This window comes from Haematobia irritans, chromosome 5, assembly GCF_050003625.1.
Source record: "Haematobia irritans isolate KBUSLIRL chromosome 5, ASM5000362v1, whole genome shotgun sequence".
NCBI lineage: Eukaryota > Metazoa > Arthropoda > Insecta > Diptera > Muscidae > Haematobia > Haematobia irritans.
Genome location: NC_134401.1, coordinates 171445321 through 171464190, shown reverse-complemented (window position 1 = coordinate 171464190; position 18870 = coordinate 171445321). Strand labels below are relative to the sequence as shown.

General features: G+C 36.0%; 1 protein-coding gene across 1 annotated transcript; it reads left to right on the top strand.

The window, feature by feature from the left end:
* The first annotated feature begins 4382 nt into the window (after positions 1-4382).
* Psc (Posterior sex combs) lies at positions 4383-14407 on the top strand. Its single transcript, XM_075310432.1, has 5 exons — positions 4383-5791; positions 7301-8002; positions 8797-8887; positions 9785-9988; positions 10128-14407. Exons 2-5 carry the CDS (start codon positions 7363-7365, stop codon positions 13819-13821), a joined length of 4629 nt encoding a protein of 1542 aa, XP_075166547.1. The 5' UTR covers positions 4383-5791; positions 7301-7362; the 3' UTR covers positions 13822-14407.
* Positions 14408-18870: the final 4463 nt, after the last annotated feature.

The following is an 18870-nucleotide window of genomic DNA, read 5'->3' as shown; positions in this document are numbered from 1 at the left end:
CCGATTCCATGTTAAGCTCAATGACAAGGGACCTCCTTTTTATAGCCGAGTCCGAACGACGTGCCACATTGCAGTGAAACCACTTAGAGAAGCTTTGAAACCCTCAGAAATGTCACCAGCTACAAGCATAGCTTAACCAACAGAGCAAAATTATGCTTGTCAAATTTATTTGGGCAAAGTCCTATAGACTGCAAGACGGTTGGATGCTGTTTCGGTGTTACCACATTCCTCATCAGCATCCTCTATTTACAGCAAAACTATCAACCAATTATCAGAATAAATTCGGTTACTTCACTAAACCCAAAGTGAACTACACTTGAACCTCCCGAAAAAAGGTTTTTGATATGATTTTTGATTCATTCTAACTATCGTCCGAAACGTTTGTCCTCAAATATTTGATTTGATGTAGGATTTAGCATATTTTTCGAAAAAAGTTAAATATTTGCACCATTGTATTAATTTTTACTCTGTTTTTAACTTATTTGAGACTTGGAGAAAAAAAAAACTTAAAATTACCCATTAAAATGAAACAAACGAGTTATAAAAAAATTTAATAAAAAGAACTTCCTGTGTAGTTAAAATAAATAACATCTTTGTGAGGACAGCTTTTTAAAGTGGTGCCAATTCTTCCAATTTTTTATTTTTTTGCGGGGAGGTTATTTGATTATTGAAAGACATTCGAAAATCCCGGCTTTTTATGTTTACAATTGAAATATTTAAAAAAAATGTAGAAGCGCTGCGCTTCTCTTACAAGCATAACTTACTGGAAGAGTATAGTCTGTGTACAAAGAATATTAAATATCAAACCTATTTCACATATCCCAAGAAGTTCCTCAAGGTTCTATATAATATTGACAAAATAGGACAGTAATATTCCGCTTCCAGCTAACCTATCCTACGGGAAATGGATCTACTGCAGGACTGGTAGAGGACTAATCCTGTGATAGGTCCGTCAGTGGCAATTTGTTCCAATTTCCGGTATTGCCGAATTCTGTCTATTTTTTATATTTTGAATTTATGTTATCTTTTGCCTTCCTCTGTTACGTGTTTCTTCTATATTCACACAAAGAAAATTTCACTAAAATTTAGCCGAGGAAACTATTTCATTGATATAATGATATATTTTCATTGCGACAATGTAATAGAAACGTTGCGTTGATTAACAGAAAAAAAGTTGCGTTATATCAACGAATTTGCTTAATTGGCTCAATTTGTATGATCTATTTCGTTAATATAACGTTTTTTCTACCAGTGTTGGCTTGTTTGTTGGATACGGTATTTTGGGTTTTGCAATATATGATCGAGATATGAAATTTTTCTCCTTTTTATGTGATTGGATAGTTCACTTATTTCTGTTAAATCTCCGTAGAACTTCGTCATTTGACACATGAGTTATCCGTGGAATTTTAAGAATATATCCTCATTTCGAATGCTTCCAATCGCTTGACATGTACTGCTTTTAGGGTCCACATTTTCAATATATAACAATATGACCATAAGTAGGACCCTATATAGAACCTTTTTTATTGTGATATTAATATCATGGCTGGTCAATAATTTGTATGGAATTATCCAATAATAATGTATTGAGAATTTTATGAGATATTTGAAGGTTGATACCCTCTCAAGTTCATCTTTTGATGTGCTATTACCATATATTTAGTTTTATTGGTATTTAATTCTAATCCATATGTTTCACTACAAGTAGTTACTATTGTTAGAAGATTTTGTATATTTGATAGGATGTCCGCTATTATGTAAAATTTTAATGGTTGACCCCATTGAAATTTCCTTTATTTACTTCAAACGCCTCTGGAGTAATCTAACTAATATTATGCAGCAGACTTGTACTGAAAAAAAAGCATGTCCGGTTCCAGAGATTTTGTCTTTACACTAATAATTTTCGTATTGATTCCGAGCCAAAGAAGCAGAAAATGCAATTATCAATCTTTATACTGAAAATAAATCAATCATACTAAATGCACAGGTGTGTGGGGGGATTGCAAAATGACAGTTGAGAACCAATGTGATAGATGGGATCCCCTGTATGAGATGAGTGGACTGTATAAGGTTGTATGTGTATTTTGTTTTATTATTTCTCCAAGTAATGACAAATAATAAACAAAATGTTGATGACGTGAAACACAACCGGAAAAGGAGTAGAAATAACAAATTGGAGGTTTCAGTTTTGAATTTACAAAAATAAATTTTTTTTTATTAGATAATTAATTATAGGGAGAGTAATAGAGAAGAGAAGAAGTATGATGCTCACCGTTGTGTAGTTGATGCAGAAGTGAAAGAAAGTAGCGATCTTAAGGAATGGATAGCTTATTGTACTAAATTTTATAAAGCTAATATTCACAATAGGCGTTATCGATATCAATTCAGCGACTTTTTAGTAATAGCAATTCAAAATAGAGAAATTCATAAAACTCGATAATTACAATATAATCAAATTCATTATTATACAATTCAAGATATACAAGTCATAAAAATTCATAAAAATGTTTGGCAATCTATGAAGTTTGTCCACTAAATGTTTTTTTTTTTTAATTTGTTATAAGAAAACCTTTAAACCTTTATTAATACATTTCTTTTATTGATGTACATAATTTTTTTTATTATAATATTAAATTTATTTTATGTATACTAATATATTTGCTTGTTAAACTTTAATATTCAAAGTTTCGTAAGCTAACGTTGCTTTAATAGAGCTTCATGAAAATGGTCGTTGAAAAGTTAATTGGAGAGAAGAAATCTGCAACATAGATGAAAAATCAAATTTTTAGATTGTATCAACGAGAATAAAAAAGGGGGTACTTTTGGGGTCAAATTTGTACCACAAATCAAACATAATGAATTGGAATATAGTAACTGAAGAAATTAAAATTATTTATCAACAAACCTGGTATTTGTTAAGGTTTTGTGAGAGTAAAAATTCAAAATAAGTTTGTTACGAAAGCCTTCATCATATTTTCCTATGAAAATATTCAGTTAAAAACGATACAAAATTGGAAATTTGAACACGAGAGATTCTTGAAATACCTCTACGCTTGCAATTTTGGCTTAAAAATTGGCAATAAGACATTCAATATTGGAATTTAATGCGAGTGACAAAAATATTTCACGCAAGAGTTGTCCATAATCTGGGAGAAGTTTCGATATGACCTCAGTATCAAGACTAATATTCAATGGAAATTCTTCAAATTAAATTAAAAATCCTAAATATATATTTTTTATCCATTTCAGGATATAGAAAAAATTGTCTATGTGGAGTCCCTATTTGATGTATTGAATATTTCAAATATACAACTTGCATTTAATCTTCCGAAATGTTATATTTTACAGTCAGCTGGCAGATTCACATCGAACTTCAAATTTTAAATAGTCAGTACCTAAAATATGTGTACATTATATTATATATTGTACACAATATATATTAACTTCTCGAGCATATTGAATGCGAACTGAGTATTTCAAATTGTACCAAATGGGTCATTGTAGTACCATGTTACTTTTGAGAAGTTGAATGTACCAAATTTAGTATAATTGTACCTACTTTTACTGCAGATTTCTGTTAACCGTCAATTAAAACGAAATGGAGCTTTTCATGAATGGCATTTAGTATACGGTGTTCACACTATGTTCAAAATGTGCCCTGTTGGAAGATATAACTTCGCATCAAGAGATTGGTTTAGAAAAGGACTATTACGTTTACATGGACACTACATAAGGTGGTCGTACCTATCCATTATTTGCCTACAATATGATATCCTTCAGACTGCAAAGAAACATATGTATGTATATGCGAGCGTTGATAACAACAAAAAGTTTTATACTACTGCTATATACTAAATTCTTTAATAATTTTTGTATTTAGTATTTCATAGCGATATATAGACACCACCATTTATATACTTCGCAGCATATTTCACCCTTAATGTATGTTTCTCACTCTTCCCCAGAGTCATACAAACACTTCACTTGGAGTATCGAACAATATAGCTTGTCGTCTTATTGTTTTTCACATATAATTGAAGACATCATATACAAATGTACACATTTATATAAACCTCACATAACAGATGTGGTGTGTACACATCTACCCAACTCAGCTGCCTTATATACCACAAAAAACAAAAAGCAGAAAACTATTATATCCCATATATATTACACGACACAATATCTATACATACAACTATGACAAGAGTGGAAAAACAACATTAAGAACCAACTTCATTTGGCAGGCAGGATGAAGAGAGAGAGAGTGAGAGGTAAACAGAAAGACACCAACAAAGTACATAAGAGTAGGTACAGAGTTTTATGGCCTAATATCAACTATACAACATAGCAACCTTTAGTATCAAATCAACAACGAATATAAGCGGACGGTTGTTCGTATAAAGAAACAGAGAGCGCATCGGATATTTTCTCGGAAACAAACACCCATCAAAAGGACAATAAACGCACAAACACACATACTTCCATATCCCAAACCAAGAAGAGAAAGAAGCAGACAGTATAAATTAACAAAAACTCAACTGGCGCCTTTAATGTTTAGATTTGGTCGCATATATTTACCAACTCAGCAAAAACACCACCAACAACCGTACAATAAAAGAGCGAGAGAGTGTCGATTATTGAGTGACTACAATTTTGAGTGAGTGATTGTTCAAGATAAGTGCTCAATTTAATGTTTATATACAAGGAAAAAGAGAGCTAAACACCTTAGGTGGGAAACGATAGAAAGAGAAGCCCTATAAACGTATACAAGCATACGAATGAAAGTGATAGCTATACAAGGGTGGCACAAATACATTCCCAACTGTTTTTACTCTACCTACAACAGCAGGCAGCATATTTCATTTATGACTGCATTTAGGTAGCTTATACAAGTACATAAGAGGCATTATTTATATACACAAGGAAAAGTGAGCATATGCAAGCAGCAGTGAGGCGCATTACAAACTCAATTTCTGAACCATTTCAACTCGGGACGTTGAGTAGTAAAGACGTGTACGGAAACCGCAAGATAAAATTTTTCATAATAATTCAAGTGATTAATTGCACAGCATAAAAAATTAATTAAAACAAATAATTAATTATAACAAAAATATATTTAAAAACAAAATAATAATTTAAAAAATTATCCAAACTTAATTTTAAAAATAAGTGCATTCACAAAACGTTTAAGCAATAAAATACTTCGTGTGTGAGCATTATTGGTGGTGGATTAATGTCGCTTGGTTGGTACATAAAAAGAAACCAGCCAGCTTGCTTTAAAAATATTACAAAAAATAAAACGGAGAGCAAAAAGTAATCACCATTGAAAAGAGAATGTATGATAAATAAACAATAAAGAAGTATGCAGCGAAATAGCAGTGCCAGTGTATTAGTTAGTGAGTGACTGTGAATAAAAGAGAAACGAAAAAGAAAAGTGTATACGATAGATAAAGAGGCATACATAACGTAAAAGAATAAAATAACAGAAACGAAGAAGCGTGTGTATTAAAACAAAGAAGCAAAGAAAAGAAAACCAAGAAAAAATAATCATCAACACAGTGATGTAAAATTGAGTGTACCAAAGCAGAATAATTAATGTGAAAGTTTTATCAACAAGAAAACAAGATACTTGGATTACTCTATATATTTTGGATTACCCGCTACATTTTTTGGATTAACCATCTTCCACTTAAAATTTGGGATTACCTTCTTTACGTAAAATGGATTATTTGGATTACTTACTTTTTAAAACACATATGGATTATTTCATTTACCAATAAATCAAATGGTGAGTTTCATTTTTTAATATTTATTGTTTTATGCTAAAGCTTTTTTCTTCACCATAAATTTCATTAACATTTATATGACTATATTTCCCCTAAAACTATCAATCATTTTATGATATTTTACTTCAATATTTCTTTTTATTTACTTATCCACCACTTCCCCGCGTTGTTACTTACACATACACAAGCACACACAGCCAAATATACGCTGTTTTGTTATTTTAATAACGTTCAACCGAAAAAAGATTCCAGCTGTAGTTTATCTGTTACACAAAAACATAAATTTCAAATGCCCAAAGCGTAAAACTCTCATCATTTCGTATCAACTAAACATAAATGCTTTGTCCTCTCTCTTTGCTCTGGCATACTCTTTTTCTCATGCCTTCATACCTATCTACCACTACTACTATCCCATTCAAAGTGAAAAATGCCACAGTCATTCCCAAACATAAATGTTGTCAGGGCAGCAGCACACTTCTTGGGTAGTGTAAATGTAGCGTGTATGAGAAAAAGCGCCAAAAAAATAGGTTCAACAAAATCTCTTAGCTCTTAATCTGTCTTAGTACTCGTACAGAATTTGTTTCATAAATATTTTTGAATAATGGTTTAAGCGGAGGCGAACCTGAGTTGCTTGTGTTTGACTTCAATTGCATATGTAGAATCGATGTCAACATTTTGAGGGGAATCACATACAAATTACGAAAAATTTTTTTGGTCTAAAATTAAGTTTAAAAAAATCAATGTTTTATGGTAGAACTTCTGGTTTTTAAAGTGACATTTAGCTTTGGACAATTTTTTTTTTAAGTTTATTAGTTTCTCCATGGGAAACACGAATATGGTACCGATCTCAATGAATATTTCAGAGTATCATCATGGGCGTGCAAAGAATTAAGTTTATTTATTAAAATACACAATCTCAGTCCAAATATCAAAATTCCTTGAACTTTCATATTCACTATCAGTAATCGATGGTGATTGACTTTGATTTGTATCTACGATAGATGGGATTTACTCCTCCAATATAGTATTTCTAAACATTTGCTATTCTAAATGTAATTAATCTAAGAAGCCAAACGAAAAACAAAGCAATTCAAGAACCTAGCATTGTGAGAACTGTAATGAAGTTTGAAGACCCTCAGCCGTAGAAATATATTGACTGAAGATAGAAAAATTTTAAGAGTTATGTATTAAGAAAGTAGCCAGATTGTTTATCAATATATGCGTTCAGTTCAAGAAAATTCGACAACTAAATTCAAACATATATATGTTGGTACTAATTTAGTTTATACGTTTATAAAACGATTAAGTAGCCACATTTTTCCTTGCAACGTGTGATATAGAAGTGGTTGGATTGGTTTACTTGAAAAGACAACATTTCTATCACATATTTCTTCCTTTTATTTCATGTATAGCTTTTGTTTACTTCTCCCAAACATATATTTTATTCGATATAGATGTATTTCTAAAATTAACAAATTTTTGTTCATCCCGCACACATATAAAAAATTCAGCTAAAATATCAAATTACTCGGCGTAAATTGATCCGAAAATAAAAGGACCGTGACTCAGAATTATGTCCCCTGTACCGCTACCTGTGGCAAATTCTACAACAACATCAACAGGAATACACCCAAGATATCCCACAGAAACAGCTTCAGCAACAACAACACTGAATATGGCAAATTCTAACACATCCTACAGACAAATGACCCAAACGAATTGCCATAGCAATAACAACAACAGCAATGCAACGGCAGTCGCTTCAGCATCGTCCTCAACTAATACAGTGACAAAACCGGCAACAACTACGAGCAACGGTTATATTACACAAATGCCAGATCAAAAATCAACATATCCTGCAAAAGATATTTCGTCCTGTCTCAAAATGTCATCCGCAACAATTGGCAGTATTAGTGCGGAAAATGTGAATAGCATAACAGCTCAGCAATGTGATAGCAGTAGTGTCAGTACTACATCCAGCGACAATAATAGTTTGGTTAAAAACGAATCATGTGATACAGAGATAAAAACTGAACTAGAATCTACTGAAACTGGTCATATAGAACCGGCCCAAACTGATACCAATGATCTGCAATTGGCAGCTATGAAACATCAACCCATATTGCTGAGCTCTATGAATGCCCACATCATTTGTGGTTTGTGCTTTGGATATTTGATAGATGCTACCACTATCGTGGAATGTTTGCATTCGTGTAAGTAAATTTCATATCAATGCCACCGACCAACCACTACCTCGACCTAATTTTTCAGTATTCATCGCAATTTGAAAATATTTAGTTGGCATTCAAGCATTGTGAAACACACACACACAGACCCATAGGGATAAATACATGTAGATTTTCAAGGATATTTTATTTGTGTATGAATTGATATCCATCCCCGTTTTATACTTTTTGAGAAGGGAAACAAATCCTTAAATATCCTTTAAAGCCTTCGGCGAAAACAAGCTTGAGATAATTTTATGCAAATTTCTTGCAATGCTTTTTATATGAGTAAGAATCTAGAAGGGATATGAGTAAGAATCTTAAAGGAGTAAGGGATATTTACGAGGTTTCTTTAGAATCCAAAAAAATTCTGTGATTTTAATATGTACATGGGCATATTAAAATTACAGAATTTTTTTCACGAATCACAAATATTTCAAGAATTGCGGGGAGAGTCTAATGAGATTTTCTATTGAAGCACCGTAATCTTTTCTTTGAACACTATGTAGTATTTACTTTGTTCAGGGTGGAAATTCCAATTGCAGAAAAGTAGTGTCCAAATCTGAAAACTAAGAATTTTTAGCTCACCGCGCTGCATATAAATTCAGCTTAACTTTATTTACAGTTTAACCACACAATTATTTCTGACTAGCGATTCAGTCACATTCTCTTAATAACGATGATAATTGTTTGAAGCCAACCAAAGATCAAAGATTGCGTTTCGATATACATTTACTTGGTAATAATAACAAACCCCATTATCATTCACCTTCTCTTTGCAGTTTGTCACAGTTGTTTAATCAAACATTTACGTACGGAACAATATTGCCCGCGTTGTGAGATGATGATCAATACGGCAAAGCCAAATATAAAGTAAGTATATACTCAGTTATGACATACAGTCATACCGTCTAGCACTGTAGACAATGAATATCTTATCTATTATCCCCATCTCCTCATGTCACAAAACACTTGGAAGCTATACCAACTGCCGACGGCAATTTTCATCACTGTCTACCAAGAAAATTATAATATGAAAAGAAATGTCAGGAATGGTGGTGTTATTATTAAAGTAGTATTTTTAAATAGATAGAAATGACTTTAGAAAAAACATCGCCATCAACAATTTAAATGGAATATTCACGGACAAGACAACAACAACAACAAACTGCATGACAGACAATACACATTCACTATTCCCGCGACTGTCGTCAGAAATATAACAAATAAAGCGTACGATAGTTTCTTTTTGTGCCTCCTAAGGAATGCAAACACCCTGTGTGTGTGCGTTTTCTCTGCAAGAAGTAATGAGCCTCATAATGAAAACATCTGCGTCAACATTTCATTGCACACCACCATCGACAGTACACACTTTGGACTAAGAAAACAAGCAAGCAACAACTCCCGACAACAGTGACTGGTTGGATTGACTTGATAGAAAGACGGACAATGCGACCCAGCCCGAATGCCTCTCATCACGAAGCAGAGACGGACAATAATTCCAGCTCTTTTCGTTAGTATTTTCTTATAAATGATATTGGTCTGTTGTTGTTGGCGACGATATCATGCTGTTACCTGTTCTATAGAATTTCTCCCGTTTTCAAGAGTCAATATTGAGATAGGCACGTAGCTGCCACATTTACATTCCAATCTCGCGTGAAAATGTCTTGGCAATGGTCTTCCCAAGGGGACAATGGCAGAGGAGGAACCTTTTTTGCTAGGATTATTTACTAAATCTTTTTTGTTTCTTTTCACTCGTGTCCTTTTTAGACCAGACACTACGCTACAAGCAATTGTTTATAAGCTCGTACCAGGATTATATGAAAAGGAATTGATGCGAAAGAGAGCCTTCTACAAGGATCGTCCGGAGGAAGCGGCCTTGGCATCACCCGAGCAAAGGGGCGACGACACAGAGCATTTGATATTTAGTCCTTCGGATTATATGTCAATTTCATTGGAATATGCAGATACAGAGTAAGTTTTCCCTGCCTTATATATACATTTAGATCATTTTCAGCATTTTAGCATCTATCTTCCTCTTTGAATAATCCGCCTATGAATTATTACGACCGCACTAATTGGACCCACTTTACTTTAATTTATTTTCTTGCAGAGAGCTAACTAACTGCAATGCCGAATACGCTGAGCTTTTAAAACCCCGCTACCTCAAATGTCCGGCCATGTGTACAGTGGCTCACTTAAAAAAGCTGGTTTATGGTAAATTCGAGATTAATGCTAATCGCTTCACAATTGACATAATGTATAAGGTCAAGACCATAATACTACTCGATCACTATACACTTATGGATGTTGCCTATATATACACTTGGAAGCGAGATGCCCCCATGCGTTTCTATTTCCGTGTAAAACAATCCCTCAGACCCGTTATCAAAGTTAAGAAACACATTTTGCCTAAAACGAAGAAAGAAGTGAGTCCTCCTGAGGAGGACCCCGTCACAAAACTACAGTCCTCCCAAGCTATGTGCATCGTACATGAACCCACACCCTCCATTAAGAGCAATGTAGATGATAAGATTTTGGATCCTGAGGAAATCAAACAAGAAGACGAAGCTGAAGTGTCATCAACTACAGAAACTCCGCCAATTCCCGCCGATGAACCCAAGCAATTTGAGATTGTGCAACCCCAAAGTCCATCGATAAGTTCGCAGGAACCTTCCCCAACAGATAAATTAAAAATTACTATTGTTAATAAGGCTGCCAAAGAAAAGTCTTCTAATTCGGACCACAAGACGCATCATTCAGACTCAAAGTCTAATGTCAAAGCCCTGAAGGAGAAACGCGAATCTCATAAAACATCTCCTTCGACAACAGTACCAAAAGACGAACGTAAAGTTGAGAACATTAAATTGAAAATCGATCTTTCGAAGCAAAATAGTGTTACCATTATCAATATGTCCGATCCTCAGCGCAAGGAAATCGTTAAGCCTGTAAGGCCTGAAAAGGAATGGAAAGTTACTAAATCCAAAAAGGAAAAGGACAGCAGTCCTAAATCTTCCCCCAAGTCATCTCCACACAGTGATCGGAAAAGTAAAACACCAAGTCCTCTAACGGTACCGCCTCTAACGATTAAAGCTGAACGTATAAGTCCCTTAGCAAAGTTGAGTTCACCTGCAACTCCCACTTCTTCTACGGCTCCCGCAAACCAGGAAGACGATCAAAAATCACAATTTCTAAAGTCGTTTGCTTTAACACCAATAAAAAGTGCAAAATCTGACAAAAAGCTGGAACCTATAAGTTTGTTATCAAAGGATGTAACATTATCCATTGTTCCAAAGAACTCCAACAAGGACCAATCTTCGTCATCTTCGAAACGAAAGAGCAAAGAACCTCATAAAGCCGTAATTAAGAAACCTAAACTTTCGCCTCCTTTGGCTACGGAAGACTTCAAAATCAAGTTACCTCCAATTACAACAAGCACATCCAAACCTGCCACCACACCTTCCAATATTTCTTCTGCAACCCCCTCCAGCAGTGAAAGCAAGAGCACCATGATGCCTCCTCCAGCTCCTCTAGCAGTAATGAAACCACCCTCCTCTCTACTCAAGAAGCCTGGAAAGATGCAACAGTCCAAAGTATCTGCAGCTCCTCCCGGATCGCTTACACCACATCCAATGCACAATAATATACAATTGTCAGCACCTGGCAATCGTACCCCTATTGCCAAGAGATATCAGCCAATTTTACCTAAGGCTGCTCGACCCAATCCATTTGCCAACATACCGAGTGATGTTAACAAAATCCTAAAAGATGCCGGTACCGAAATTAAATCCATACCAAACGAACCTGTCTCGAACAAAGTTTATGGCCCCAAAATTGATGCGAATAATTCTCTAATGGGACCACCACCAATGGCAGCGCCTCCCAGTAAAGCCCCAACCAGTACGGCAGCAAATAGTAGAAATAGTGGAAACTCGTCTAAGTCTAACTCCAATAAAAACAACAGCTACTTAAATTTGGCTTTGTTCAATGCTTCCAAATCGAAGGGTAATGAAGTGCCTCCTGGTTGTCGAACACCCATGTATACGCCGAATTCCCCTATATATTCACCAAGTTCGCCACAGTATGTGCCCAATTATAACATACCGACAATGCCAACCTACAAATACACACCGAAGCCTTCCAATCCCAACAATTCATACCTGCAAAGTGTTTTAGGTTCATCTAACCAAATGTCCAGTCTTTTTCCCAGCCCTCCTGTGAAGAAAGATAGCAGTGCGAACAACAATACGTCGAATAATGCAAATGCCGTTTCTAATCGCCAAGAACCACAGGCACCCAAGCGTGTATATCCCTTCGCCCGCAGTCCCAGTCCCAGTGAAGACCCTCCAGAGAAACAGCTTAAAGTGAAATCGTTGCTCAATTCTTGTAACATAAACATTCCGTCTTCGCTCTCCATAACAATCACCAGGGAAGATGGTGAATCTTCGACGAATGGCTCACAACACCCGAAACACAAAAGTCCCGTTAACAATTACATCGAGATACTTAAGCTACCAGATCAAACACCTGACAATAGTGAAAATAATAAACGCTCTTCACCACCAGCCGCTAATTCGTTGTTCCCCAACCCTCCGGTAAAAAGAATGCCAACACCTCCATTGACTTCCAACAAACCATTGAATGTCAGTCAACCACAACCAAACATGCAAAAGCCACATGCAACAAATCAAACCCCCAATTCTGGTAACAATGCCAAGAGCACTGGAAACCATTCTTCTCCAACAAATCTGAATATGATGAACAACAAGGGCAATGCCATTCATAAAAATTCATGCAACCAAAAACCTCCCACGCATACATCTAATAACAAATCGCCAGTGGCAACTGAAAAGAAGGCCACACCAAGTCCAGAGAAAAAAGTGAACACCAGTCCTTCGGAACAAAAATCGCCAAAATCTCCAAATGCTGACGGAACTGCTAGCAAAAAATTTAGACATATTTTGCCAAGACAGATTCCAGGTCCAATACCAGAAATCAATATACCCAACAAACAAAATGGCAATGTCATTGGCACTTACTCTGCTCCCAATGGTGTCAATGTAAAAATACATGCCAACAAGAAAGTGCAGCCCAGCAAAAAATCTCCAGCTGCACAACAGATTCCGCCTACACAGCAAGCAGGATCAGGTAGTGCCAACTTGAAACAATCCACCCAGTCACCTACTGGTAAACTTCAAACACAAACTAAACCTCCATCTAAATCTCCCCAATCTGGAAATCGGGCTAACAAAACCAATCAATCATCACAAGCTGTCGCAGCGGCCGCTGCAGTAGCAGCAAATAAATTGAATGTCCCCACAAACAATATGCCAACACTGCCACCTGTTATGCCTCATCCCATGCAAGGCATACTACCGCCTCATTTAAATAATGCAGCAGCCGCAGCAAATCAAAATGAATTGAGTAAATTCCTTAAGGAAAATTTATTGCGTGCTCAAGTTCAAGCGGCAGTAGCCAATCAATCCAATCTCTTCTACCCCTATGCAGCCAATGCGGCTGCTGCCGCCCAGTTGGGTCAATTTAATCCTGCTATGTATAATTACCAACAAGCCTACATTATGGACCAGCTTTCCCGAATGCAAAGAGCTGGAAACGATGCCTTCACTGAATACATGCAGAAATTGAAGAACAGCATGGAATTGCAAAAGGCTGAGGCCACAAAACCAAACGACACCAAGTCTCTGCAGAAACCCGCCACTAGTCCAAAGTCAATGACTCACAGTCCCTCAACATCGGCGGCCACAAATATGCATGCTAAGGAGCAAATAATCTCGAAGACAAAGTAGACCAATACAAGAAGCTACAAATTTGGTATTAAGACCAAGGAATCAAATTCCTTGACATATCCATTTTTTGTTTTGTAAATAGCACACATATACTATATTTGTTTCCTTAACTTGTTTGATTATTCTATAAGCGTTATTTATTCGATTTTTTATTAGTTTTACTTCTATAATTGTAATTCAACAACCCTCAAGTTTCTTATAGCATACTGTTTGTTCTTTTGTTGCTCTCTCTCGCTTTTGGTTTCCGTGGAAACCATTTGCAGCTCTAAAGATATTTCGCCTTTGTTGATTTGTATGAATTAATTATCGATAGTTTTTTATGATTACTATTAAATGTACAGATTAGTGGAAAACTTGAAAGTATTATAGTGTAAATATGCATTAGGTTTAAGTTCTAAGATGATGGGCAGATTACATAGACTGTCCCACCATCTTCGTTGATTTGTAAATATTGTGAAAAAAAACAGAAATCTTGAATAATTTAAATCTTCCGTAATGTATTGTATAAATTTAAGCCATCCTAGTTTTAATGAGAATTCGAAAAGATAAATAAAAGAAAACCCAAAACATTTTTATGAAAACACAAGTCTTTCTTTTTATCATCCACTTTATTCTACCCTCATCTTAGATGCCCATAGCAATCCCTGACAAAAATCCTTCAAAAGATCTTGTTGCAAGAATGCTACATCGCTATTGAAACTATGACAATGACGCTATGGAAGATGATTAAATTTCTGATGATTTATGTGAGTGCGTGTGTGCAAGCTAGATCTGGCACACATGCGACAAATGTTGCCTATACCCAAATAAAATCAGAGAAAAATGTATTGCCTTTTCATCTGATGACAACGCACAGTGTGGCGATCTCAATAACTGATACTCGAAAAAATGTGTGAGTTGCCTATTTGGAAATGCTAACACAGATAAAATTTTTGTAATTGAGGAACAGGGATCAAAAACAGAGTAGGGAAAATTCCCTTCATGTAGGTTTTTTTTCTAACATTTAGCATCTTCTTTCACTCAACATAATTTTTAATAATTTTTAAATTTTGGTGGCTCTAGAGGAGGAAATTAGACGCCGGAAAGGCTTGATCTTTAACAATGTGTGATAAACACGGATTTGAAGAAAATCTTACCACAAATATAACAAACAAATATTTCTATAGAAAATTTTCTCAACATTTTATTTCTATAGAAAATTTTGTCAAAATTTTATTATAGAAAATTTTGTCAACATTTTATTTCTCTAGAAATTTTTGTCAAAATTTTATTTCTGTAGAAAATTTTCTGAACATTTTATTTCTATAGAAAATTTTATTTCTATAGAAATTTTTGTCAAAATTTTATTTCTATAGAAAATTTTCTCAAAATTTTATTTCTATAGAAAATTTTCTCAAAATTTTATTTCTATAGAGATTTGATTTACCACAACATCAAGAATTCTTCCAATCTACCAAACAGAAAAAAAACTATTTTTGGTATAATTCTTTGGACTGTGGCAACCGAGGTGGTAATACATTTTTATTCTTATGTAATATACGTTGCATTTTGATATGTTTTAAGATAATACAGCACATAGAACCATTTTTGTTTTGTAAATTTTGTTTAAATTAAAAAAATATATATATTGTAGGGGAAATTCTTGGGATTTTTTGGGAATTATAGGGGAAAGTAGGGAACTTTTTTTCCTGTTTTTGTAAACCGAAAATTTTCTCTGACAACACTGATCAAAAAGACGAGTTGATTAGAGAAAAACGAAGTAAAAACTCTTTTACAAGTTTGGAAACTTGGAAGCCCAGGAACGGCTTTGATTAGGTAGCTCAATTCTTGTTTTTAGAATGCTCACAGAGAATTCAGTCTGTGTGGTATCACAGTGGTGACCTTCTCTTATCATTGGCTGCTACTGGATTTCCTTGTTTAGCCAATGATAAGGACCTCCGAGTCTGAACGGTGTTTCACATTACGGTGAACCACTTAGAGAAGCTTTGAAACACTCTGAAATGTCACCGTCATTACTGAGAGGAGAGTCGTCCACCGGTGAAAAACTTTTTGGTATTCGGCTGAAACTGGGATCTAAAAACTTTTACTCAACCTCCTTCAATTTGCTCTACAACTAAATCAAGAATTCTCATATTTTTTTTTATTGTTTTACTGAGTTTCTTATAGCCCATATCTACTGTAGTAAGTTCTCATAAAAGAGAAGTCTCCGTGTTTACCTCAAATTGTAATCAATCAAGTGAACATTTCTGTTTATTATTTTTTTTTTTTCATTACACTGTGCGCTAGTCACGAAATAAGGGAACAAAACAAACCCGGCAACCATTAGGTATTGCGGCAATAACACCATCAACGACAACAACATAGTTGATGACGATGAAAATCCCGCGCTTACGCACACACAAAAAATTAAACGAAATTCCTTAACCGGAAATAACACTACAACAACAAAACTACACGCTGCCTGAGACACAGCAAAGGCACGAAGTAACCTTTTGGCACAAAGCATCACATCGCAAAGGCCGACAGAACAAATTCGACCCAAAAACCCGTTTATCTCACACTCACCATCTCGACAATCGCATCCAACATTAATGCCATGAGAAGTATTGGGTGGTGGTGGTATGGTTGTTGTTTTTGTGATTCGTTATTTTCTTGGATCTTGGGTTGGAATTCATTCATTCATGTTGCTCCTTAAGCCCTGGGTGGCTGTAGCAGTTATCATCCCATGATAGTGGTGGTGGTGGTGAGTTTTCTCACCCAAAATTTTGTTCTATCAGAAACCACACATACAAACAACCCATAATGCACTCATATTTAATTTGACACCCATTTGGGTGCTGGGCGCACATCGCAGCAGCATTCATGGCAATATTCATGCCTTCCCCATTTCCCACTGTAGCCAGATTGAAATGAATTGTAAAGAACTCTTCAATGTTCAACAATTCCTCTATTACCCACTCTTCCACATTTTCCAGTTTGTTTTCGCATTACCTTCGGTTTACGAATGAGCGTGCTAAAGGGAGACCGAAAAAATAAATGTATAAACATCGCAAAGCATGGACATAAACAAAAACTTGCTAAGGCCTTTAACTTTACTTCTCAGACATGGCTGATTTCGGTTCACTTTACACACGGCATGCATTCACTAGAGCTGCGTTGTTGTTTTTGTTGGTGGCGCTTTTTCGTTCCTGTTCCCATTCAAAGTTTTATTCGGTCTGATTGCAGACGAAAAAATTTAGTACATAAAACATGTACTTCGTAAGGCACATAGTCCGTCCGTACACACACACAAACACAAATTTGTGCATGAGTATTATTTGGATATGCCATGTGTTTGTATGTAACCTACTGAATCTGTATGTCGTACTTGTGTAAATGGCAATGTTCACGGATGAACTGTATGAACAGTGAAAGAAATATATTTAACAGGGTTGCCAACGCATTGGACAATAGTAGTGGAGATAGAACCATTTTTTTGAAAATCAAGGAGTGAAATTTAAGAATTTTGTACATACACTATCACTAAGCTATACGTAGAATCGCGAAGAACTCAATTATAAGAGAGAAGCTCACCACCTCTAGTACCACAAGGTTAGGTTAGGTTATGTGGCAGCCCGATGTATCAGGCTCACTTAGACTATTCAGTCCATTGTGATACCACAGTGGCGAACTTCTCTCTTATCACTGAGTGCTGCCCGATTCCATGTTAAGCTCAATGACAAGGGACCTCCTTTTTATAGCCGAGTCCGAACGGCGTTCCACATTCCAGTGAAACCACTTAGAGAGGCTTTGAAACCCTCAGAAATGTCACCAGCATTACTGAGGTGGGATAATCCACCGCTGAAAAACTTTTTGGAGTTCGGTCGTAGCAATAATCGAACCCACGACCTTGTGTATGCAAGGCGGGCATGCTAACCATTGCACCACGGTGGCTACCACAAGGGAACATGTCAAAATTTTGATGTTAAGAACTTTGATATAAAAATAGATTGCTTCCTAAAATATATCTTCAATTCAAAGAATATGAGGTATGTTGACTCTAGGTTTACTTTACTGAAACCTCTCATACAGAAATGAACACCATGGAGCGAAAAGGAAAACAATTCGTCGCATCCGTGGCCTCCGAGCCAGCGACACTCCACACCATTTACCTCAGCCGAAGTTACCAATTTAATCAACATCGTAAAACCATCCAAGGTTCTTGACCCCGACGGAATTTCTATGCTAATGCTAAAGCATCTGGGAATACTAGAAGTCGAGACTCCTCAATTTGTCCTTGAAATCACTCATACCCGATGTCTGGAAAATGTGTAAGGTGATTGCACTACTGTAGCCAGGCAACGACTCGAGCAAAGGTGATTCGTAAAGACCGATCTCCCTTCTCTTGGCAGTAGCGAAGACACTTGAGGCACTACTCCTCACCAGCCTTGTGGAGAAAAAGAACAACAGCTTTGTATGGCATTTCAGGGGACTCAAACAGCCGAAGCCATGACACAGAACGGCCCTCATGGCGATTGACCTATCGAAGGAAGATGCAGTCAACCATGTCAGACTATTCGAGGACATAGGGAACACATCCCTACGGACAGGAACCAAATGTTCTTAGGTATATGTGCGGGCGCAAGACCTATGTAGAGTGAAACAGTGAGTTCACCAAGGTGGGGTGATACCTCCGGATCTGTTCAACCTCTACTTATCCTCTATTCCACCCCCTCCGGACGATATCGAAATTCTAATATATGGCCCATTTTTTATAACATCTGCGATCGATTAAACATCGAATTAGCTGAACTTACCAGTTGTTTCATTGCTAGAAATGTGGGTATATCCGCCACCAACTCCTCAGCCACACTATTCGCTATAAGGATGGCCGCATTACACACGCAGTTGAATGTCAGAATCGACGGCCAGATAATTCCGTCTACAAACTACCTCAAGATTCTAAGGGTTAAGGCCCATGCCACTGCAATTTGTGATAAGCTCCGCGTTAGATACAAGGTCATCAAGACTCTTTCCGGCATCACTTGGGGTGCGGATAAAGAAATCTTG